Genomic DNA, 26,145 nt, shown 5'->3' on the forward strand with positions numbered 1-26,145 from the left:
CTGCTGATATCAAGGGTAGTGACCCTGGGAAATGTGCAGGTCATAGTGGATGGCTTTGCTGCAATGGGATTCCCTAACTGTGGTGGGGCCATAGACGGAACCCATATCCCTATCTTGCCACCGGAGCACCAAGCCGCCGAGTACATAAACTGCAAGGGGGACTTTTCAATAATGCTGCAAGCTCTGGTGGATCACAAGGGACGTTTCACCAACATCAACGTGGGATGGCCGGGAAAGGTACATGACGCTCGCATCTTCAGGAACTCTGGTCTGTTTCAAAAGCTGCAGGAAGGGACTTTATTCCCAAACCAGAAAATAACTGTTGGGGATGTTGAAATGCCTATAGTTATCCTTGGGGACCCAGCCTACCTCTTAATGCCATGGCTCATGAACCCGTACACAGGCAGCCTGGACAGTAGTCAGGAGCTGTTCAACTACAGGCTGAGCAAGTGCAGAATGGTGGTAGAATGTGCATTTGGATGTTTAAAGGTGCGCTGGCGCAGTTTACTGACTCGCTTAGACCTCAGTGAAACCAATATTCCCACTGTTATTACTGCTTGCTGTGCACTCCACAATATCTGTGAGAGTAAGGGGGAGACGTTTATGGTGGGGTGGGAGGTTGAGGCAAATTGCCTGGCTGCTGGTTACGCGCAGACAGACACCAGGGCAGTTAGAAGAGCACAGGAGGGCGCAGTACACATCAGAGAAGCTTTGAAAACCAGTTTCATGACTGGACAGGTTATGGTGTGAAAGTTCGGTTTGTTTCTCCTTGATGAAACCCCCTGCCCCTTGGTTCACTCTACTTCCCTGTAAGCTAACCACCCTACCCTCCTCCCTTCAATCAGCACTTGCAGAGGCAATAAAGTCATTGTTGCTTCACATTCATGCATTCTTTATTCATTCATCACACAATTAGGGGGATGACTACCAAGGTAGCCCAGGAGGGGTGGTGGAGGAGGGAAGGAAAATGCCACACAGCACTTTAAAAGTTTACAACTTTAAAATTTATTGAATGCCAGCCTTCTGTTTTTTGGGCAATCCTCTGTGGTGGAGTGGCTGGTAGGCTGGAGGGCCCCCCCCCGCATTCTTGGGCGTCTGGGTGAGGAGGCTATGGAACTTGGGGAGGAGAGTGGTTGGTTACACAGGGGCTGTAGCGGCAGTCTGTGCTCCAGCTGCCTTTGCTGCAGCTCAACCATACACTGGAGCATATTGGTTTGATCCTCCAGCAGCCTCAGCATTGAATCCTGCCTCCTCTCATCACGCTGCCACCACATTTGAGCTTCAGCCCTGTCTTCAGTCCGCCATTTACTCTCCTCAGCCCGCCACCTCTCCTCCCAGTCATTTTGTGCTTTCCTGCACTCTGACATTATTTGCCTCCACGCATTCGTCTGTGCTCTGTCAGTGTGGGAGGACAGCATGAGCTCAGAGAACATTTCATCACGAGTGCATTTTTTTTTTCTTTCTAATCTTCACTAGCCTCTGGGAAGGAGAAGATCCTGTGTCATTGAAACACATGCAGCTGGTGGAGAAAAAAAAAGGGACAGCGGTATTTAAAAAGACACATTTTATAAAACAATGGGTACACTCTTTCACGGTAAACCTTGCTGTTAACATTACATACATAGCACATGTGCTTTCGTTACGAGGTCGCATTTTGCCTCTCCCCACCGTGTGGCTACCCCCTCAACCCTCCTCCCTCCCCATGGCTAACAGCGGGGAACATTTCTGTTCAGCCACAGGCAAACAGCCCAGCAGGAACGGGCACCTCTGAGTGTCCCCTGAAGAAAAGCACCCTATTTCAACCAGGTGACCATGAATGATATCTCACTCTCCTGAGGATAACACAGAGAGATAAAGAACGGATGTTGTTTGAATACCAGCAAACATACACTGCAATGCTTTGTTCTACAATGATTCCCGAGTACGTGCTACTGGCCTGGAGTGGTAAAGTGTCCTAACATGGAGGACGGAATAAGGCTGCCCTCCACAGAAACCTTTTGCAAAGGCTTTGGGAGTACATCCAGGAGAGCCGCAAATGCCAGGGAAAATTAATCCTTTCACATGCTTGCTTTTAAACCATGTATAGTATTTTAAAAGGTACACTCACCGGAGGTCCCTTCTCTGCCTGCCGGGTCCAAGAGGCAGCCTTGGGTGGGTTCGGGGGGAACTGGCTCCAGGTCCAGGGTGAGAAACAGTTCCTGGCTGTCGGGAAAACCGGCTTCTCCGCTTGCTTGCTGTGAGCTTTCTTCGTCCCGAAAACCTGCTTCCGTGTTGCCTCCATCTCCATTGAAGGAGTCAAACAACATGGCTGGGGTAGTGGTGGCTGAACCCCCTAAAATGGCATGCAGCTCATCATAGAAGTGGCATGTTTGGGGCTCTGACCCGGAGCGGCCATTCGCCTCTGTGGTTTTCTGGTAGGCTTGCCTCAGCTCCTTAAGTTTCACGTGGCACTGCTTCGGGTCCCTGTTATGGCCTCTGTCCTTCATGCCCTGGGAGATTTTGACAAAGGTTTTGGCATTTCGAAAACTGGAACGGAGTTCTGATAGCGTGGATTCCTCTCCCCATACAGCGATCAGATCCCGTACCTCCCGTTTAGTCCATGCTGGAGCTCTTTTGTGATTCTGGGACTCCATCATAGTCACCTCTGCTGATGAGCTCTGCATGGTCACCTCTGCTGATGAGCTCTGCATGGTCACCTGCAGCTTGCCACGCTGGCCAAACAGGAAATGAGATTCAACAGTTCGCGGTTCTTTTCCTGTCTACCTGGCCAGTGCATCTGAGTTGAGAGTGCTGTCCAGAGCGGTCACAATGGAGCACTCTGGGATAACTCCCGGAGGCCAATACCATCAAATTGTGTCCACAGTACCCCAAATTAGACCTGGCAAGGCCGATTTCAGCACTAATCCACTTGTCAGGGGTGGAGTAAGGAAATCGATTTTAAGAGCTCTTTAAGTCGAAAAAAAGGGCTTCATCGTGTGGACGAGTGCAGGTTTACATCGATTTAACACTGCTAAATTCGACCTAAAGTCCTAGTGTAGACCAGGGCTCAGATAAAAATCCCATATGACAATCTGTAACCCACTAAATCCCCTCTTTTTGTCCTATACAGAGGTGTTAACAGGCTACTCTACCTTGAATGTCCCTTAGAATATGAGCTAACTATTTATGCTAAACCATCTATTCCATCTTGCAATTAGCTGTGATTCTCAGAATACCTTTCCCAGACCTGAAGAAGAGCTCTGTGTGGCTTGTCTCTCTCGCCAACGGAGGTTGGTCCCATAAAAGATATTTTCTCACCCACCTAGTCTCTCTAATATCCTACGACAGACATGGCTAGAACAACACTGCATATGCAGTTTTCAGAGTAACAGCTGTTGCAAATACTCACCAACAACCACATACCACACAACAGAACCACTAACCCAGGAACTTATCCTTGCAACAAAGCCCGTTGACAATTGTGCCCACATATCTATTCAGGGGACACCATCACAGGGCCTAATAACATCAGCCACACTATCAGAGGCTCGTTCACCTGCACATCCACCAATGTGATTTATGCCATCATGTGCCAGCAATGCCCCTCTGCCATGTACATTGGTCAAACTGGACAGTCTCTACGTAAAAGAATAAATGGACACAAATCAGATGTCAAGAATTATAACATTCATAAACCAGTCGGAGAACACTTCAATCTCTCTGGTCACGCAATCACAGACATGAAGGTCGCTATCTTAAAACAAAAAAACTTCAAATCCAGACTCCAGCGAGAAACTGCTGAATTGGAATTCATTTGCAAATTGGATACTATTAATTTAGGCTTAAATAGAGACTGGGAGTGGCTAAGTCATTATGCAAGGTAGCCTATTTCCTCTTGTTTTTTCCTACCCCCCCCCCCGATGTTCTGGTTTAACTTGGATTTAAACTTGGAGAGTGGTCAGTTTGGATGAGCTGTTACCAGCAGGAGAGTGAGTTTGTGTGTGTATGGGGGTGGGTTTTTGGAGGGGGGTGAGGGAGTGAGAGAACCTGGATTTGTGCAGGAAATGGCCAAACTTGATTATCATGCACATTGTGTAAAGAGTTGTCACTTTGGATGGGCTATCACCAGCAGGAGAGTGAATTTGTGGGGGGGGTGGAGGGTGAGAAAACCTGGATTTGTGCTGGAAATGGCCTAACCTGAAGATTACTTTAGATAAGCTATTACCAGCAGGACAGTGGGGTGGGAGGAGGTATTGTTTCATATTCTCTGTGTATATATAAAGTCTGCTGCAGTTTCCACGGTATGCATCTGATGAAGTGAGCTGTAGCTCACGAAAGCTCATGCTCAAATAAATTGGTTAGTCTCTAAGGTGCCACAAGTACTCCTTTTCTTACTGCATATGCAGTGTAAAATATTTTTAATGTAGCTGGCTGTAGCTGTTGTAGATATTAAGGGAAGAGCCCTACTATCTACAACTGCCCCATTACGAGATATGAAGCCCAACAGTGTCATTCTCTTTCCCAGTCTCTAATCCTAGAGCAAGTCAAAAGGACAATGTTAAAAGCTACCTCTGTTCCCACCTTTGCCTAGCCCAGTGGGAGAGAAACAATGTTTCTGTTACCTAGAGAACAATGAGCTATTTCTATAAAGTGCTCATTGGGCATGTCTCCACAGCAAAAAAAAGGAGGTGGTGAGGCTCAGATCCCAAGTCACCTTAGGTTCACACTGCAGGGTTAAAAATAGCAGTGTAGATATTGGGGCTCAAGAACCTGCGGAGGGGGGAGGGTCTTAGAGCCCAAGCTCCAGCTCGAGCCCAACATTTATATTGCTATTTTTAGCGCCGTGGCATGAGCCCTGCAAGCTAAGTCAGATGACCCAGGCTCTGAGCTCATGGCCGTGGGTCTTTTCACACCCTAGCGACGTAGCTGGTTGACCTAAGTTTTAGGTGCAGACCAAGCCCCAGTGTCCTCAAGTAGGCTAGTGAAGTAGTGTGGAGAAAGATGCTATTGAGCTTCTGCATCCTTACCCAGGAAAGAAAACAAGGCACTGAGATTGCTCCTAAACCTCCCCCTTCCCTGATCAAGGGCTTGTAATTTCCTATATGGGAATTAATGAGACAAAACACACAACAGAGGCAGTCCTCAGGGGTGGGTCTAAGTTTCTAATGTAAAAAAAAAAAAAAAAAAAAAAAATTAAATGGACCAACCCTTTTTTCCCCTTTTCAGTTTACCTTTAACAGGTGGATCACTCTGCTCTAGTACACTGAAGAATGGATAAATAGTTTATGCCAACATGGACCACTGTAGTAACCCTTTAGATTGATACTACAGCCCCAATTGAGCTTTTGTTTTTTGTCCCTGAGTTCTACTGGATCACTGAAGCCTGACAAGTTCTCTTCTGATGGTAGAATATCCTTCACAGCCAGAAAGGGACAGGCAGCTTTTATCCTCAAGAACAATCTAACCCAAAGTATGGTTACTTTTGTAAACTGCTTTGATATATGAACGTATTATGAAAGTTTAAGTTTTAAAATTTACTTCGTGTGTGTAGGTGAGAGAGGGGAAGAAGGGATTTATCTTAGGAAGCATAACACTCCATCCATATTTCAATTCACAGCTTCTACCTAAAATATGACAGTAATTATTTTTCTCAAGCTCACACAGTTGCTGGGAGATTAGTTCTTCCTAACCAAGCTGATGGAGAAAAGAAAGAGGAAAGAAAAGGTGTGTGGAGGAGAGAGAAGAATCCATTTGTACCACCAGAAGAAATGAGAGGAACAGAATTAAGTTGGAAAGTTTGGCAAAAGTCAGAGGGATTGGTTTTTTTTATTTACTTTGAAAGTCTACTTCATCTACTCCTGTAAGTTTAGTTTCAGTAATGAAGAGCCAACCATTCAAAATTATTAATAAAGGTTAAAAACAAACTTCTACACATCTCCAAAGAAATAGTTTTAGCCCAGACTCCCACTCCATAGGCTTGTAGGGTCTGAAAACTGTATGTAATTTGTGTCAACAAACATTGGTGTTCATGGGGTACCTCATTTAATTCTGAAATAACCCTTGTAGCAAAGCAGAGTTGATTAAGTTTTTCCAAGACCCAGAAAGTCATCATAAGATACAGGGGTTGTCTGGAGGAAAAAAAGTAGAGTGTTGACTGGAGGATTTGTCTGGGGCATGCAGAGGGTGAGTGGGGGTATTGCCTGTGCGCACTGGGAAGGTTTTGGAGAATTGGGATGGTCAGAGTGGAGTAAAACATCAGGGTTTTGGCATTCCTACCCTAGGTGTATGAGGACTTGGGAGGATATGCCCTACTCCATTCTCACCAGCCCCTGGCCTTCCAGTCTTCTCTTCAACCAGTACCTGCTCTCTTAGGCAACATGTACAAAAAAAGAATTGAGGCATTGGTAAGTGAAACAATGGTAAGTGAACCAGCACCAGCATAAGTACCAACAATGCAGTGAGTTCACATTAGTCATGCTATTTCAACTGCAGGTTCTTTGCATTTTTGCCCCACGTGCATACTAGTGTTCTGTCCACTGACGCATCTCTCCCCCTCTGGGTACCTATTCCACATTTTCCAGCACAGCACTTTGCAACAGGTGTAAGATTATACAGTATATAGTGTATGTATCTGCACTTATTTACATACTTTTGTTTTAGTTGTCACTTTTGAATGGTGCTGTCCTGCATGAGGAATTGCTCATCTGACGCTGAGGGGCAGAAGCTATGCCCTCCTAATTCACTGCAGACCATGACAAAAAGCCTAAACCTCTGCTGACCACGTTCCATGCACCCCACCTAGTTCCTCCATTGCCTTAGGTGCGAAGGCAGAGAAGAAGAAAAAAAAAGGGAAATGGGCAAATGAGAGGCTGAGATTATAGTCAGAGATGAAGGGTGAAAAGTCAGTCTGGGACATATACATTAAAGCCTCTGTTCTGTTTTTCAGAGCGTAGGGCTATGGGAGATGGTCCTAAGAGAAAGACTTGTAGTTGTAGCAGCCCCAAGTAAATAGGGAGAGGGGGAGTCCGTGTGTAATTCAGACTAAATACTCATTTCATGAGGAGATAGGTTTCCAGGTGAAATTTCATGAGGAAAATATACATACAAAAAGTTACAGGTTTAAATTACAGTGTACTTCAAGCTATTTTTGTGCCCTTCATTGTTTCTCTGTAAGATGGATTTGGGGATGTATCCCTTGGAAGCCAAGTGGAGCCAACTTCAGCAGAGTTCCATCTTGGCTGCTCTCAGGTGAACACTGAATTGGGACAGTCAGACTGGGTTTGAGCAGTTTGCATGCCAATCTGTAGTCAGTCTGACAGATGATAGAGGCAGTAGTCTGATCAAAACTGTCAGTGAAGAATGAGTAAAGGCATTCTAGGATAGCACTAACTCCCACCCAAAAAGTGGTTTTTATTTACACTTGAACATCACCGGAAACACCTGGATGTACATATGTGCTAAGTGATTCACAGTGTGATTAAAACTGAAGTTTTCCTAGTGCATGCAAGACCTATCTGCATCAACCGCCTTGACATAATATGGTTCTACAACAGTGTTTTTTCCATCCCCAACATTCCACATCAATCTCACTGTCGACTGGCCTTAGGAAAACAGTGCATCCATTCAATTTTTGAAAGAATTTTCAATTTTTTTGCTGAGTGCTAAGACACTTAGCATTTAAGCTTTCTTAAATTAAAAAATCAGATCTACCAGAAAAATGGACATGAGAAATTCATCACCCAGATTTCTAGTGCAGCAAATGAGATTTACTTCATCCTCCAAACTACTTCCTGTTCTAACAGCTTTAGTTACAGAAGAGAAAGAGGAAACTATTCCCAACTGTAAATCAGTTTGAAAAAAAAAGTTTAAATACAGACAAGCTGGATTTATGGAACTAAAAGACCCCTCTCTCTCCAAGTTGTATGACAGTGCCAGAAGTGGTTTAATCTTTCTTGATGTGGAAAAGGAGAGATGTGACATTAGAAGGGAAGTGATCAATACGTTTCAAGCAAGAATCATTACAAACTTTCATTTTTAACTGAACTACTACTGGTAGTGTTTCACACTATATCAAACCTGACCTTTAAAATAATTGTTTTACTGGAGAACAACTACATGACAACATGACAATTGAGTTAACATTACAATGAAACAGTACCTGGGCTCCCTAAGTGACAAAGATGTTAAGATGTGAATCCAAACTAATAGCTGCAAGCAAATGTAGTCAAATCTTAATGCCTCCTTTGCTTGAGGTTTGCCCTGCTTTAGAAACAGGGTTACTTCCTCAATATATCATTTCCTTTTTTTTCTACCCTTCCCCACTTTCTCCAAAGGCATTTTATGCCAGCAACTCCCTTTCCCAGCTGAAGATTGATGGATACTGCTCACGGTTATCAACTCTGCCTCTTTAGTTAGGCCCAATTCTGCAACCCTCTTTCACAATGAATACTACCTGTTCATGCAAGCAGTCCTTTTGAGCTGTATGGGACTACTCACCTGAATAGGTACTGCTCATTATGAGTTAAGGTTCCAAAACTGTACTCCTCATTCTTATAGTTCAAGGGATCACTGAAACATTTGTTCACCCAGGAGCTCAAAATGCTGTCATCACTGTTTCTAGAAATGTACATGCTTGCCCACAGAGTAAGAGACCAAGGGCTTGTCTACACTTACATTTTATAGCGCTCTAGCTTGCTAGCTCAGGGGTGTGAAAAATCATCCCCCTGAGCGCAGCAAGTCTGAGTGCTTCAAAGCGCTAGTATAGACAGGCTCCCAGCACTCTGAGCCAATCCCCTCATGGAGGTGGATTACCAGGAGCGCTGGGAGACCTCTCTCCCAGTGCTTACGCGCGACACAATCGCACTTCAAAGCGCTGCCGTGACAGCGCTCCCGTGACAGCGCTTTGAAGTTTCAAGTGTAGCCATGCCCCAAGTCTGACACGTGGATAAATATCCTTGAATAGAACTACTGCAAATGAACATGCCTTCGTTCACCAATGCAGTTCCTCCATGTTTGCCTCTTCCCTTAATTTCTATTTGGGTTCAACTCTTCTCCTACTGTCCCAGGATCATATCTGTTTCATGCTGTTCAAAATCAGGAAATTAACTTGAACCTAAAGTTTTCATTCTGTTATTCTTGCTGGGATTGTGATCCTCTGCTCCTGCTGGAGGTGTTCTTATGTGAGGAAGGAGATGGGAAAGAAGAGGTGTGATTGGCAGTTTGTTCATTTGCTTCCTCCCCAATTCAGAGAATTCCTAGCAGCAATACAGAGGATTGTATCTTTGCTTCAGCTGCTCTTAAACACAATAGCAATGTTTTCTTTCCCTGCCCCCCGTCCCCCTGCTGGTATTAGCTCATCTTAAGTAATCACTCTCCTTACAGTGTGTATGATAACACCCATTTTTTCATGTTCTGTGTGTATATAAATTTCCTCACTGTATTTTCCACTGAATGCATCCGATGAAGTGAGCTGTAGCTCATGAAAGCTTATGCTCAAATAAATTGGTTAGTCTCTAAGATGCCACAAGTACTCCTTTTCAATAGCAGTAGAGTGAAACTAAGTATATGTCAGTCCCATCTACTGAAATCAAAAAGAATCTCTATGGATAGTAATTTCATGCTCTAATAACAATATAGCAGTAGGATATATTACCGACCACCTAACCAGGATGGTGACAGTGACTGTGAAATGCTCAGGGAGATTAGAGAGGCTATTAAAATAAAAAAGCTCAATAATAATGGGGGATTTCAATTATCCACATATTGATTGGGTACATGTCACCTCAGGACAGGATGCAGAAATAAAGATTCTTGACACCTTAAATGATGGTTTCTTGGAGCAGTTAGTCCTGAAACCCACAAAAGGAGAGGCAATTCTTGATTTAGTCCTGAGTGGAGCACAGAATCTGATCCAAGAGGTGAATATAGCTGGACCACTTGGTAACAGTGACCATAATAGAATTAAATTTAACATCACTGTAGCAGTGAAAACACTACAGCAGTCCAACACTATAGCATTTAATTTCAGAAAGGGGGACTACACAAAAATGTGGAAGTTAGTTAAACAGAAATTAAAATGGTACAGCGCAAAAAGTGAAATCCCTGCAAGCTGCATGGAAACTTTTTAAAGACACCATAATAGAGGCTCAACTTAAATGTATACCCCAAATTAAAAGACATAGTAAGAGAACCAAAAAAGTGACACTGTGGCTGAACAACAAAGTAAAAGAAGCAGTGAGAAGCAAAAAAGCATCCTTTAAAAAGTGGAAGTTAAATCCCAGTGAGGAAAATAGAAAGGAACATAAACTCTGGGAAATGGTAAAAATATAATTAGGAAGGCCAAAAAAGAATTTGAAGAACAGCTAGCTAAAGACTCAAAAAGTAATAGCAATAAATGTTTTAAGTACATCAAACAGGAAGCCTGCTTAAACCACCAGTGGGGCCACTGGACGATCACGATGCTAAAGGAGCACTCAAGCACAGTAAGGCCAATGCAGAGAAACTAAATGAATTCTATGCATCGGTCTTCACAGCTGAGGATGTTAGGGAGATTCCCAAACCTGAGCCATTCTTTGTAGGTGACAGATCTGAGGAACTGTCCCAGACTGAGGTATCATTAGAGGAGGTTTTGGAACAAATTCATAAACTAAACAGTAATAAGTCACCAGGACCAGATAGTATTCACCCAAGAGTTCTGAGACAACTACTAACTGTAGTCTGTAACCTATAATTTAAATCACCTTCTGTACCAAATGACTGGAGAGTAGTTAATGTGACACCAATTTTTAAAAAGGGCTCCAGAGGTGATCCCGGCAATTACAGGCCGGTAAGCCTGACTTCACTACTGGGCAAACTGGTTGAAACTATAGTAAAGAACAAAAATGTCATATAGATGAACATAATTTGTTGGGGAAGAGTCAACATGGTTTTTGTAAAAGGAAATCATGCCTCACCAATCTACTAGAATTCTTTGAGGGGGTCAACAAGCATGTGGACAAGGAGGATCCAGTAGATTTGTGTACTTAGATTTTCAGAAAGCCTTTGACTAGGTCCCTCACCAAAGGCTCTTAAGCAAAGTAAGCTGTCATGGGATAACAGGGAAGGTCCTTTCATGGATTGGTAACTGGTTAAAAGATAGGAAACAAAGGGTAGGAATAAATGGTCAGTTTTCAGAATGGAGAGTGTAAATAGTTGTGTCCCCCAAGAGTCTGTACTGGGACCAATTCTGTTCAACATATTCATAAATGATCTGAAAAAAGTAAGGTGGGAAAATTTGCAGATGATACAAAACTACTTAAGATCGTAGTCTGCTTGGGACTGAACTAAGAGCTACAAAAGGATCTCTCAAAACTGGGTGACCGGGCAACAAAATGGCAGATGAAATTCAATGTTGTCAAATGCAAAGTAATGCACATTGGAAAACATAATCCCAACTATACATATAAAATGATGGGGTCTAAATTAGCTGTTACCACTCAAGAAAGAGATCTTGGCGTCATTGTAAATAGTTCTCTGAAAACATCCATTCAATGTACAGCAGCAGTCAAAAAGCAAACAGAATGATGGGAATCATAAAGAAAGGGATAGATAATAAGACAGAAAATATATTGTCTCTATATAAATTCATGGTACTCCCACATCTTGAATACTGTGTGCAGATGTGGTCGCCCCATCTCAAAAAAGATATATTGGAATTGGACATGGTTCAGAAAAGGGCAACAAAAATTATTAGAGGTATGGAACAGCAACCATATGAGAAGAGATTAATAAAACTGGGACTTTTCAGCTTGGAAAAGAGACAACTGAAAGGGGATATGATAGAGGTCTATAAAATCATGACTGGTGTGGAGAAAGTAAATAAGGAAGTGTTATTTAGTCCCTTTCCTAACACAAGAACTGGGGTGATCAAATGAAATGAATAGGCAGCAAATTTAAAACAAACAAAAAAGTATTTTCTTCACACAATGCACAGTCATCCTGTGGAACTCCTTGCCATAGGATGTTGTGAAAGCCAAGACTATAACACGGTTCAAAAAAGAACTAGATAAATTCATGGACGATAGGTCCATCAATGGCTATTAGCTCGGATGGACAGGAATGGTGTTTGCCAGAAGCTAAGAATGATGATTACCTGTTCTGTTCATCCCGGGGGCACCTGGCATTGGCCATGGTGGAAAGACAGGATACTGGGCTAGATGGACCTTTGGTCTGACCCAGTATGGCCACTCTTATGTTTGTATGATTATGGGCAGAAAGGTAAGCATCCTACCCTGTGTGAGCTGAATTTCAGTAAAACAAGTTTAAGGTGGGCTTCATATTATACAGCATTTTTGGTGGGTTGTTTTAAATTTTGAAATGAACAGTTGATTGTGCTCTGTTAAATTTCTGTAGCAGTGCTTCACTCTAATTTGTAAGGGGGGAATTAAACCCAAGAGAAGGAACTTTAAGTATCAGTACACTGTAGCATAAATAAAAGTGATGAGTCAGAAGTTGTATGTTTTCTCCACCCACCCTTCTATTCTTCTGTTACCATTAAATCATATATTAATTTATTCTTGTTTCTTTTTCTGCCATTTCATATTTACCTCCACATTGTTTTCTTCCTCTTACTCTGTCCTATGTTACATTACCTCTTCTAAAGATCCCTTTCATTTGTTCCATCTTCCTTGTTTCCTCTTCCCTCATATTCCACTGTCTCACATCAGAGGGTCACCCATCCCATTAAGAGAAACTAAGAACCCAAAGGTATACATGGAAAGGAAGGGATATTGGAGCGTGTCCACCCACCCCAGAAGTTCTTAGTGTTCTTCACTGACACATTAAGCTACTGTAGGAAGAAGGAACTGTTAACAACAACTGTGTGGGAAGTGGACAGCCAAGCATCTGCTGTCACTAATTGTTGGACAACAGCTTAGTAACTGTACACTTTAAGTGCCTCTTCCAGTTGCCTAAAGTATGGGCTCACAGAAATTGCAATTCTTTGGAGAGGTATTATACAAACTTTTTTTTAGAAAGTGTGAGCCAAGCAAATGAACATTTTTGATACATAAAAACAATTATTCTGAAAAATTAAATTGCATCATCACTGATAAAGATATTAATTATTTATTTATTTTTAAAGAAAAACCTAAAGATGCATGCACTGCACTTTATTAAACAGAGCTCAAAACAAAAAAGTGACCAAGAGCACAGGAGACATAAGCAATGCACCAAGTAGTTTCAGGGGCACTGTGGGACTATGCAGGGAGGACAAATAGGAATGGGTCAGCTGCAAAGCCACTGTTTTCAGTCCTGATCCAAGTTAGAGGAGTGGCAAGTCTTGCTCCAAGCAAATAACTGCAACAGAGCTGACACTGCTTGTACAGACACTGGATGAGTCTTCTCCATGAAAAATAGCATGTTCTTAAACTCATGTTAATTAATACACAGTAACTCACCAAGTAAAAATCTTAGATGAGCACAGTGTATGTTGGCAGATTGAGATAACTCTTAAAGGGGAGTTAACGGGGTTGGCACCCACCTCTCACGAGGGCCCCCTCTGGTTAGGTGTGTCTGTGTTTTCAGTAAGTAGTCCCGGCCCTGGTATGGGGCTGTATCCCCAGGGCTCAGTCTCTACAGCGAGCCAGGAGCTCCCTTAATGCTCCCCTGGTCCCTGCTAACAAACAGTCTTAGGTTTAGTCCTAGCAGCCAGACAGGAGCCTCTCACTCCCCTAGTCCCTGCCCCTACTTAGCTGTCTGTGATCCTGCTGCTTTTTCCAGCCAAGCACGCAGTCGTTTCTTCTCTGGCTTCAAGTAGCTACTAACTACTACTCTGTTCTGCAGCTCCTTTTTATATAGGGCCCTCCTGGCCTGATGGGCCATGCTAGCAACCCCTCCGATTGGTTGCTTCCTCACAACCACACTAGGATGCTTGGAGGACCTCTCCACTGCTCCTTTCCTGGGATAGGTGTGGCAGAATCCTGAGGCCTCCAGCAGGGGGCCTTTAGGCCTAGTTCACCCCATCACAGGGAAGTTAGTGATACTTTTTGAGGGAGTCTCTCCCTCCCATCCCCACCCCCATGCAGCAGATATGTCATCAAGTGGGGCCTGGTGCACAAGTTCACAATGTATAGTTAAAAAGTTACATTTCACGTTCAATGTTGGAAAAGAATCTTCACAACATTACGCATGTATAACTGGTAGTCACAGAATCAGCACGAGAAGCAACAGTGTGGAAAACAAAACATTTCCCAGAGTGGTTTAAATTTCTTGCAAAAAAGGGGTACAAAGAAAAGCATGACAATCCAGTGAAAAGTTGGCAGATTTAACTTATTCTTTCTGTATCAATACATTTTTCAACAAACTATAATGAAAAATAAATAGTACTCACAGTTTACAATCCATTTTTTTTCTTTTTTTTAAATTGCCATTTCAATGAGATTCAACTCCTTGTCACAGGGTGAGCTCGCCCTTTGAGAATCCTGGGCTCTGCCTCACTCGTGACTTAGTTTACCACTCAGTGCAATGGTCACCTGAAGGAGTATGAGACAAGAAGCCAGGTCTGCTGGGGGCAGCCTGAATTCAGATAGGAGTGAGAATCAAAAGAAGCAGCAATTGGCTGAAGAACGTAGGATCTGGGAAAAACAGGTTTTGACTTTCATGCACATTGAACTATTATTTTAATAAACTAGAACCCCAAGAAGGAGAATGTACTTGAATGACAAGGACCGTGCTATTATTAGAGACCCCAGGAGGGTAAACAGAGGGAGTGGAGACACCGATAGCCAGATTAAGTAAGCCGCTACTACATTCTTGTTAAACTGAAATCTGTAGTGTGAGTATGATGGAGCCACCACTTTGACATAATTTCATAGACAAAGTTTTGTAGACATATGCAGCTTAAAAATTGAAAACTCATCTAGAAATTTTTTCATCAAAGAGAGTTTTTAAATTAGCTTATCTGTGTGAAAGTACATAATGTAAGATTTAGCATCCTGGCACAAAGGGAACAAGGCAGTAGTGTCCACTTCCATACTTCCAATGTTTTTTAAAAAAAAAAAAGTGTAAATTTAACTTTAATTTTCCTAACTTAAAAAAAGCAGTATCCTTAAGCCATATTCCTCTGAAGTTACCAATAACAATGTTCAACCTTAAACTTTTTCCAGAATAAATATGACAGCATGAATAATTTCTGTACTGAGCATCTGTTGCTTTGCTCCTATGCAGAAACACTAACTCTGCTGATCCTCCCAATTCTGTTACCCCTCTTAACCACATATTTCAAAAATTCCACAGCATTTCCATGTAAACCAATGAAATCCCCATGTGGCTCTCTTCTTGTGCTTCCCACCTCCCCTCACTCCAACCCACTAAACTCTTCTATCTCCATGTGGCTCCTTGCCATCCATTTGCCACTCTGATCAGATTCACTGGCCTTCCGTATACAGAGACGAGCATCGGCTCCCAAGACGGCCACAAGAAGTCCATGGCCCACAATTTACACCCGTTACATCAGAGGTGGGAAAACTACGGCCTGTGGGACCGTCCTGCCCGGGCCCTGGGCTCCCGGCCAGGGAGGCTAGCCCCCAGCTCCTCCCCTGCTGTCCCTCCTGCCTCGCAGCCTCAGCGTGCTACGCCACCGGCACTCTGGCCTGCCACTGCTGCCGGGCAGGGCGGCAGCGTGGCTGCGAGCTCCTGCTGCTCTCAGGGGCATGGTAAGGGGGTGGGGAGGAGTTGGATAAGGGACAGGGAGTCCCAGGGGACAGGGGGCGGTTGGATGAGGCGGAGGTTCAGGAGGAGCTGTCAGAGGAAGCGGGGGGTTGGATGGGGGTGGCAGTTAGGAGCGGGGGTGTGGATAGGGGTCAGGGCAGTCAGGGAACTGGGAGCAGGAGGGTTGGATAGGAGGTGTGGTCCTGGGGGGTGGTTAGGGGCAGGAGACAAGGAGCGGTGGGGGGGAGGGGTTGGCTAGGTCGGGGGTTCTGAGGGGACAGTCGGGGCAGATAGGCTGTTTGGGGAGGCACAGCCTTCCCTACCTAGCCCTCCATAAAGTTTCGCAACCCTGATGCCCTCAGGCCAAAAAAAGTTTGCCCACCCCTGCGTTAGATAATGCCTACACAGGATTAGACTACCTGTATCAGAGCAAATGCAGCTGACTACATTGTGCAATAGCTAAATGAAACTCCTAAACTAGCCAGTGATGCCAGTCCTTACTGAATCCAACACAATTAAATACAATTGGAAGGGCCAGTTCTAGTTGTTTGAGATAAGCATTACCACGCATTACTAATACCTCAGAAGTGAAAAACTCACTTTGTTTTAAACTTTTGTATCTCAAATACCCAGTCTGAGTTTTTCCAACCTAAAAAAAAATAAAAAAACCTCTGGCATCAGATGACATATGGGTAATTTCTCATTGATTTAGTTTTATTGTGTGAAATGTAAAAACAAAAATAAAACAACTTGTGATAGTACACTTGAAACTTAGAGGCTCTTTGAACAGAGGTACTAATTCTCACCAACACACTTTAAACGCTAATGTTATATAAGCAACAGAGAAAGAGTCTCTCCCCTACGTGGAGGACTGTGGTGAAGCTCAGCAGGGTCCATGAAGCCCATAGGTTGCCGTTAGATTTATAGCATCTTCTTCCAGAGGTCTTTTAAAAATGTTAAATCTTTTGATGAAAAGGTGTCAAACTGCTTTTACTTTCTGATTTGTGTTCGAATTCTACAGAAGGTCTTGTCCATAGTAACAGGTGTTTTGTTTCCCCCATTCCCCCCAAAACCATGTTTCCCGTTTGGGTCAGGGAAACGGATTGGCTTTAAAGTAGAATTTAAACAGGGCATCTCATTTAGCAGAATTAGTTCTCTGGCTAGTAAATGTATGTAATGTTCACATAGAGAGGGTTCGGGGACAACACTATCCAGGGTCACTTCTTGACTACTAGCGGGGAGAATGACACTTCCCTCCTCCCCATGCTTCACTGCCCTGTTCTACCTGAAGCACATAGTAAGAGAAGAAAAATGGAAACCAGATCACAGCAACCCTCTGTTCAACCCATTAGTGTTGATACTATCCTTATGCAATTCAGGAGTAGGTAATGCAGTAGTGACCTTCCTTAGTGGGGCTGCGCTAACTTGCTCACTAAGCTTTTCTTGACACTAACTAGCAGGCAATTGTAGCTGAGCCCCCATAAACAGCTACTACTCCCCAAAGGAAAACTTTTTCAAGAACACCTGATTCAAACAATGTTCTTTCCTCCTTCATAGCAAAGGCCATTTGCACAAAGACAGTATTATTGTTACTGAATTTATCTGCTCGTGCTTCCTTCCTACTCAGAGGAACAACAATTTGTGAGGCTACTGTTAACTGCTCTGGACACATTCCATAATCCTGTGATATTGTCTTTACATACTGGAATAAGCAGAAATAAAAAGAAGTCTCCATAACAATTATGTAACAGAACATTGGGATGACAAAAAGCAGGGTTAGATGATAGGATGTTTAGTCTTATCCAACCTACTGTTTCCACCATTGCCAGCACCAGCAGTGAATTATAAGCACGACGGCTGCTACCATAGACAAGGTTCATATGCAATATGCTTGGACTATGAACATAAAAGTTACATGTTTTTTTTCAGAAGTGGTAAAATAAAGTTTTCTAACTGGCAGCTGCTATGGGTGAACAGGGATAGAAAAGCCAGATGATAAATTTAATCAACCTCTGGATGTGGTGGAGACTGGACACAAAAGTAAGGGAGATCTGCACTCTTCATAAGCAAGATCCTTGCTTCCTTCCTTCATCCCAACTGAGGGGAATGGAAGACAGCTAGAATTCCATTACCAGGCTGCTGCTGGAACAATCTTTGAGGGCTTCACCTATGCAACAACTTCTTGCTAGTGTGTGAAATTTGAAGTCCACAACCAACGTTTCCCCCAGCCCCCTTCTCTGCTGGGAAGAAGCTGAATTCTCTCTCTGCTCCTCCCACTCCAGAGCCTTCTAATTATTGTGATAGACAGCAAAAGAGGTTATCTGATGATCTACCGTTACCCAGCCTCCTGGCTGCTACTTTACAAGCTCCATTTTAAGTCCAGTTGTCCTCAGTTACTGCTCAACTTTCTCAGCCAGCAAAAGCACTCTAGATCAAAAGTGAAACTCATCTGGAGAGGGCTCATTTTTATGTTTAATTATGATCCATGGACCAGGATATACATTGAGGTCTACATATTCCCTGCAACACACAGCAATATCACAAAGTTTGTACAGGGCTCAAGGGAAGAATATGGGAACAAAATTAATATTTTGTTCAGCGCCTTATTTGTTGTATCATCACCAAGAAGATAAAAGACCCTTTTAGATTCATCACTATTTCTGTTCTTTGTTTCTCTTACTTCCCCACCTCTTTTTAGCCCTGGTCTACATGGGGGGGAGGAGGGAAATCGATCTAAGTTATGCAACTTCAGCTACGTGAATAATGTACCTAGACATACTTAGATCGACTTACCATGGTGTCTTCACCGTGGTGAGTCGACTGCTGCCGCTCCCCCGTCGACTCCGCCTGCGCCTCTCACGGCAGTGGAGTACAGGAGTTGACGAGAGCATGCTCGAGGGTTGATTTATCAAGTCTAGACTAGACGCGATAAATTGATTCCCACTGGATCTATCGCTGCCCGCCAATCCGGCAGGTAGTGTAGACATACCTTCATGGTTTCTCTCCCCATTCCCTGTCTTTGAGTGCCTCCTCTGTCCTTTTCTCTGCATTTCCTTCCCTGCAGCAACTCCCAATTACCTACCCAGTGTGCTTCAGTCCTATTCCCACCACGATTCCATCCACTAAAATGATCTGTGATTAAATAGTTAATGTTGACAGTGAAGTGTCATCACGGGTCTTTAATGCTGATCTTCTAGTCAGATTAAAAGGGAACATGGGAGTTCATATCTCTGGGTTACAGGCTGAATGCAGATATCACTGCATTGGTTACATTTGGAAGCTTATCTCTGCAACAAGGAGGATTAGATGCCCTTTTAAAAAAGCTTAGATTCTGGAGACTCTGAAAAGAATTACAATATAACAAAACTACATGGATGGACCACACATTTAAGAACCCTGTGTTAGATTTTACCTAGACAGTACTGGTGGAATTTACTTTAAGTTCAGATTACCTTCACAACTAGGGCTCAAAACTTTTTAAAAATGAAAATGTATACTGTATCTATCATTCACAAAGGAAAGCTTCCTGCTTGCAACTTGCAAGTAGGCAGGTGGATTGTTTAAGCTCTATTCATGCATTATTAGGCTATAAGGTTAATCAATAATACATTTAAACAAGCTGTGCTTAAATGCAGAGTGAAATTTGACTCAACATTTAATAATCAAGCTAATTAAGTATATTAGAATCTCTGCCTGGTATGCACTTTTAATCAGGTTATTGGAAATACTTGTAACAGCTTATTTAATAGTAATATTTTAAATTTATGTTACCTTTTTTAAACAAGAAAACACAAATACATTGCTATTCTATATACATTATGTAGCAGGTGCAGTGTTTCAGTTTGATATGAGGCATCTCTCTTCCTACATTATCTTTAATTAGGGTGACTTGTGTTTCTTTTTAAGTAGGCAATGCAATCCCATACATTTGCAAAAACATTTGAGATGTTCCAGACAAGTTAACCACAGTTTCTGAATTTTGATTTACAACATTTTGAACTTCAGGAGGCCAAGCTTTGTTGACTTTTTTTTCCCTGAAAAAGTGAAAATAAGCATAGCTCTGAACTTGTGCAACATTATGGTATTAAACTGCAGCTGAAATTCCACAACCTTGCTGCTTCCAATAAAAGCAAGATAATTGTCTACTCATCAAGTAAGCCTTCAGAAACATTAGAGTGAATCATTATCATTATCAAGCACTAAAACAAAAATTTGGAACTTGTAATTTTAAGATGCATATACATTATTACTCCTAGGTATAACTGAAGTTCTCATTACACAGAGGCATGATGACATTTACTGTGTAAATACATTTTTGTATGTCTTGTCCCCTCCCATGTACAGCATGCATTATATTACTTTAAATTAAATAGAAATCTTTCAACTTCCTATAGTCATACGAAGCTGTTGACACCATACCAAGAACATTTGTAGGATAACAAATTTTAATTTCTGTCCACAGTGCTTAAACACATTAACCACATTAAATTGATTAGCTAAATAGCTAATATTTACACACTGAAGCTTGAATGAGAACTAGTTTACATCCCATTGAAAAAAAGAGGTAGTTCATACCTCCTTTACAACTGTTTCAGTCTAAAGATGGTAAAAATAAAAAAAATGGAACAATTTGGCTGAATTTCTCTGCAACCAAGCAAAAAATCTTTTAGATGGAAGTTGCATTTTCTACTATAGAAATCAGAAATCCAGAGAGACCCTAAATTTACAAAATTCATAAAAATGATACACACAGTTTTCATCTTTCCTACTCCAATTTATGAAAACCAAAAAATAGCCTTTGAGGTTCCCTGAGGACTGTTTTGCTTGGTTTGAAAACAAGTTCTGTATTACACTAAATAAATTTCTCTATAGCAAGAGGAATGTCTTCTAAACCAGTGGTTCTCAAAGACAGTCCGCCACTTGTTCAGGGAAAGCCCCCTAGCGGGCCGGGCCAGTTTATTTACCTGCCACGTCCGCAGGTTCAGCCGATCGTGGCTCCCACTGGCTGCGGTTCACCGTTCCAGGCCAATGGGGGCTGCGGAAAGGGCAGCCAGCATATCCTTTGGCCCGCGCCGCTTCCTGCGGCCCCCATTGGCCTGGAGCAGCGAACTGTAGCCAGTGGGAGCCGCGATCGGCCGAACCTGTGGACGTGGCAGGTAAACAAACCAGCCCGGCCCGCCAGGGGGCTTTCCCTGAACAAGCGGCAGATCGGCTTTGAGAACCACTGTTTTAAACAACTAAAAGCAATGTACATTCTCACGCACCAAAACAAAGTTCGAGACTAGTAACTTCTAGATTACAGATTGTTAAATAACTCAAAATGCCAATGAATCAATGGCCATACTTGAGAAGACAATTTTGCTACCTGGTTATGTACTGGTTATGTCACACTGGTGAAGCTTTTGTAGCTCAGCAACTAAGGAAAACTACGGATTACGTAACAAAATCAAAGACCTACCTCCTCTTGTAGGTTAGGTTGGGCTTTTATACTGTACCCATCACCATGGTATCTGAGTGCATACGTTGCATTTCCAATATCCGAGGTTTAATTTGATATTCTGAATACATTTTTCCATCTTCAAATTTATTAGCCAAGACAAAAATTGGTTTATAAACAGTAAAGGCTCTTCTCTTGGATCAACTATATTACCTAAATACTAATTTAACACACTAAAATAACTTCCTTTACTAAGGTCTACAGTTGTTATGAAACAATGCTGACAGTTAATAAATAATGCCAAGCAAGCGGGTTTTTTTCAAAATGCATATAGCGCAGGCTAAATACCAATAAACTGTATACTTATAATACAACATGCATTAAGATACCAAGCTGACGCATTATATAAGGATCGGAAGAGGACAGAATGAGACCTAAAAACTATGTTCTGCATCTATGACAAAGAGGTTCAGCTGTCCAAAATAAAGTTATAAAATCAAGCTGTCTTCAGACAAGACCATATAGCAGAGACTTGAAATGATTAGTACTTACCTTGATTCTCCACTACTGTTTCTTATGCTTTCCTCATCACTGTGCCCATTCATTGTAAATATTCAGAAGTTTAAAATATAAGTCCACTCAGTTTTTGAGATGGATATTAAAAGTTCCCTTTATAGTCTTCCTTGTATTCCACGTGTTTTACAGCTGACTTGTTTGTTCAACTGTTCACCGAAGGTATTCAAGATCCTTTCTCAAATTACCTAAAACACAGTTAGACATACAAAAGTGTTAAGAATATGACTTGAAATATTGTATGGTTCCATATAACCTCTAAAGATGCTAAAGATAACTGACCTAACAAACTAACACTTAAAAGGATCAAATATGAAATCTACTTAATTAAAAAAGTAGTTTCTGGCACTAGCCGCTGCAATTGCTGATAGTTTTGTAATCACACTTTCCTGTTTAAAGAACGTTTCTCTTTCCCATTGCTCTGTGAAAGGCCCACACAAAGAACAGAGTATGACTGGTTATACAAAGGAACTGTTAAACTGAAAGTCCTGTGACAAACACAAACTGAAAATAAACAAAAGTATTTTTCTAATTTATAGTAAGTGAGAAGGTACTACCAGTCAACATTTTGGGGCAGGCACTATCATTTATTGTACGTATCAACGGCTGAACAATGTGATCCAGACCTACTTGGCTTTTAAGCACTACTGCATTATAAACTTTAAACAAGTACTGGGTAAAAAGACAAGTATTTTATTTCAACTGATGGAACAATACTCAGATCACTAAAGAAATACTATAAACATACTGTAAAAGCGTTTCCAAGTTCAAGCATAACATTTTCTCTATCAACCAGCCTAACTGCCACACGTTTAAAAAGTTATGCTTGTCAAGAGTTATCCAATAACAAATCTAATTCAAGATCCCACAGCTAGAATGGTCAATATTTCACATACCACGATAATCAGAGCTGTGTGTACTGAAGTATCCAAAGCGTCCGGGGTCACTGTAAGTGTCCTACAGTAGGAGTACAAGGATAAACCTCCTAACAAATCAGCGAATGAAGAGTGCCCCGAAGGCACTGAATGGATGTGAATGAGATGAGGGTTTCATACACAGCTCGCCCGTCCGCCCCTCCACCTCCTCGTTTGGCCACAGTGATCCGACTGAGTCTGTCCTGCTCGGGTTTCCTCGGGCTACTGTTACAGGCATCATAGTCTCTCATCCAGACCAGTACACAAAGGACATGGCGGAGGGTATGAGCGACCAAGGAGCCCGATAATCCTGCCCCAGCCACAAGCCCAACAAGACTGGGAATCAGAGACAAACAGGCCGCTCACAAGGGGCAAAGCGCGTCCGTGGGGCGGCCCGTCGCCGCAGCACTTCCAGGCGCTGTTGCGGTGGGAGTGCCCCTGTCGATTACAGACCTTGGGGTCTTGTGGTTCAACAAAGCTGCCCGCTAGGCGGCCTGGCTAGCACCCGCTGCGGCCCGGGCTCCTCGGCCCTGCCATCCCGAAGCCACTCACCGGCATCCCCATCCCAGTTATTCGGCCTTCAGCAGCTTCCAAATTTACCCGCCCGGCCCGGTGGCCGCAGTTTCCTCTCCCTACCATACACCTCCCCTGCTGTGCTGTGGGACCCCCTGGCCAAAGAGCTTCCCTGGCTGTAATCCTCCAAACGCAGCGGCCTCTTACTTTCCCAACCACCCGCCCTCCAGGGGCGCCCAGGTCACAACCGCCCCGGCCTCCGCCCCCTCCAGGCAATGGTCGGTCTCCCTCCTCTTCCGTGGACGTTTCCCCGCTCCCGGCGCGGCCTGCACTGGCGCCGCTCTTGGCCACGGCTCCCCGGCCGACTCAGCCCCCGCACTGCACGCTCCTCACATCGCCAAGGCAGCCCGAGGGCCGCGCTCCCACCTCCCAGCCGGCTCCCTCACCAGGAGCCAGCGAGCCCAGCCCCCCGTCCCCTCCGTCGCTCACAGCGAGCCCAGCTCCCTCGCGCTCATCACCCCCGCCCAGCCTGGAAGCGGTAAACAGGCCCCACTCCCGGCTTCTTCCCACTCAGCCCCCGGCCAGGCCGCCGAGCCCCCGGCAGCCGCAGTGAGTCCAGCTCCAAACCGGCGAGAAACTAACGAGCCGAGCCCAGCCCGAGCCCGGGCAGGCCGCTTCCTACCTGCGCGTGTCTCGGCCGGGCCTCCCCAGGGCCGCGCTGTCGGGACACAGCGTTATCCCACTGGAGAGGAAAGTGCTGCCTGCAGCCCGGGCTCGGGGGCTACTCCGGCCGCCGCCGCGGGGCCTGGGCCGCTTCTCCCCCGCCGGCCGCACTGGGCCCCACGCTGACCTACGCGGCGGACTGGCCCGTGGCGCTTCGCACAATGAAGCCCGAACCGGGAGGGGGAGAGAACCAGGGTGCGCGCTGCGCCGCTGCCGCCACCGTTTAGGTCCTCCCGGCCGCCGCCATCACGCTACAGCCGCTCAGTACAGTCAAGTCTCCCCCTCCCTCGGCCCGATGGAAACCCCGGGCGTGATGTCAGCCCGGCGCCCTGGGACAGTGTGAGCAGAGGGAGGAGCTAGGCGAGGAGGGCAGGACTCAGCAGCCGGGAGAGCGAGCCGCGGGAGGAAGTTGGCGGCCTGACGGGGACCAGGGACTCTGCAGGGTGGCAAGGCGGCTGAGGGCCCGGAAGAAGGGCACAGGGCACGGTGAAGTAAGGGGGGTGTTCACTTTGGGCCTGCTACCTCCAGAGCACCAGCCGACCAGGGAAACACCGAGTGCTGCTGCCAGGAAAGGGAACCTTAAGGCTTGGCCTGTTGCAATGTATCAGGTTTAAGTCATTGTAATGTGCTCTGACTGTGAACCTCACTTATTTTAAAAATCATCGCTCAATTTTGCTTTTTACCAAGAACCTTAAAAACAAGCTTAAAATTGTTCATATCCGTTTGTCTTCTTCCAGGTTTGCAAGTAACCTCACTAGAACAGGCAGGTGATTAGTTCCCACACCATTTCTGGGTTTATATGTGGGCTCTACCAAATTCAGGGCAGTGAAAAACGTGTCACAGACCATGCAATCTGGTTTTCTGTGTGCTTTTATCCTATGCAGACTTCATGAGGGAGGCCAGCATTTCTCAAATTGGGGGTCGTGACCCAAAAGGGCGTTGCAGGGGGATCAGAAGGTTATCGGGGGGAGGGGCATTATTGCCACCCTTACTTCTGCACTGCCTTTAGAGCTGGGTGGCCAGAGAGTGGTGGCTGTTGGCCAGGCGCCCAAATCTGAAGGCAATGCCCCTCCAGCAGCAGTGCAGAAGTAAGGGTGGCAATACCATACCATGCTGGGCTCAGAGTCAGAAAGCTGGGCTCCCAGCCAGCAGCCACAGCTCTCCAGCTGCCCAGCTTTCAAGGCAGTGCTGCTGCTAACAGCAGCGCAGAAGTAAGGGTAGCAGTACCGCAACTCCCCCTAGATTAGCCTTGTGACTTTCCCACAACTGCTTTATGGGTCAGGACCCCTACAATTACATGAAATTTCAGATTTAAATAGCTGAAATCATGAAATTTACCCTTTTTTACATCCTATGACTGTGAAATTGACCAAAATGGACTGTGAATTTGGTAGGGTCCTATTTATATGCATTAGAATAGAGGACAATGCCATGCTCCTCTAAGGGCATGGAAGCCTACATACATGACTTCCTATATAACACAGGCCAGAGAAATTCCCCAAAATAATTCCTAGAGCAAATCTTTAAAAAAAAATCCAATTTTAATTTAACAATTGTCAGTGGGGGAAACCCACCACAATCCTTGGTAAACTATTCCAATTGTGAATTACTATCACAATTAATGCCTTATTTCCAGTCTGAATTTGTCTAGCTTCTCTTCCCTTTCTCTGTTCAGCATCCCAGGATTGTATTAGCTCTTTTAGCCACAGGATCACATCGGAAGTTCATGTTTAGCTGATTATCCACCATGACCCCCCAATATTTTCTGGAGTCCCTGCTTGCCAGGATAGAGTCCCCACATCTTGGGATAGTATACCAGTATACCTAGTGCAGACATGGCCCTTGTCTCTATTTACCTGCCATTTTGTACCCTCAACAATTGTATAGATTTATATTCTGTAATAATCCATCTTTCTGCTGTTACTTACCTGGTGGTTGTTACTTACTGGGTCAGCGCCACAGGACAATTGTGGTGACAGCTATTAAAACCTTTATCACAAATGCTTAAAGGCAAGGTTTCATTCACAGTGTTGCCAGATTTTTAGTAACCAGAGGTATGAGTTCCTAACTTCTCCCTTCAAGGGTTGAGCAGGGTCAGAAGAATGTATTGTTTGCTCATCGACAGGAAGATAGCAAAAGGGAAGTATCATGAAGTGGGTACTAGAAGAGGGTTGCCGGATTATTAGAATAACTGGAATGAAGAGGTTAGACAATATTTCCCTGCTTGTTGGGCTCTACTGCTCTGGAGAGCGGAAGTGCAGCACAGCCTGAGCCAGCAGCAACTAATGCCAAAAGAACCTTTCAGACTGAATATATGGA

The 26,145-nt window shown here is 44.1% G+C and overlaps 2 protein-coding genes across 3 annotated transcripts in view; both read right to left on the reverse strand.

Annotated features, from left to right (window-relative positions):
• The window catches only part of CHD1 (chromodomain helicase DNA binding protein 1), an 83,927-nt gene extending 59,825 nt beyond the window's left edge, over positions 1-24,102 (reverse strand). Inside the window, exons 1-3 of one of the 2 annotated variants that reach the window (XM_077817243.1) lie at positions 23,786-24,102; positions 22,573-22,633; positions 21,656-21,864 (exon numbers count right to left, since the gene is read on the reverse strand). In XM_077817243.1, coding sequence (XP_077673369.1) covers positions 21,656-21,708 — 53 coding nt within the window. In that variant the 5' untranslated portion in view covers positions 21,709-21,864; positions 22,573-22,633; positions 23,786-24,102. The remainder of the gene's footprint in view (positions 1-21,655; positions 21,865-22,572; positions 22,634-23,785) is intronic. The other variant, XM_077817244.1, reaches the window with a different exon arrangement.
• On the reverse strand, positions 1,022-3,330 carry LOC144265070 (zinc finger and SCAN domain-containing protein 32-like). The gene is made up of 2 exons (XM_077817245.1): positions 2,108-3,330; positions 1,022-1,519 (listed from the first exon to the last, which is right to left on the reverse strand). The coding sequence occupies exons 1-2, from the start codon at positions 2,688-2,690 to the stop codon at positions 1,473-1,475; spliced, it is 630 nt and encodes a 209-aa protein (XP_077673371.1). The 5' UTR covers positions 2,691-3,330; the 3' UTR covers positions 1,022-1,472.
• Positions 24,103-26,145: the final 2,043 nt, after the last annotated feature.

Source organism: Eretmochelys imbricata, chromosome 5 (genome assembly GCF_965152235.1).
Source record: "Eretmochelys imbricata isolate rEreImb1 chromosome 5, rEreImb1.hap1, whole genome shotgun sequence".
Lineage (NCBI taxonomy): Eukaryota > Metazoa > Chordata > Testudines > Cheloniidae > Eretmochelys > Eretmochelys imbricata.

What these genes read in the sequence shown, in the direction of transcription:
- LOC144265070 (XM_077817245.1), bottom strand. Translation starts at nt 2,690, where the DNA reads ATGCAGAGCTCATCAGCAGAGGTGACCATGCAGAGCTCATCAGCAGAG. An exon ending in AGGCAGAGAAGGGACCTCCG is followed by an intron (nt 1,520 to 2,107) that starts GTGAGTGTACCT and finishes TTTCTCCACCAG; the next exon opens with CTGCATGTGTTTCAATGACA.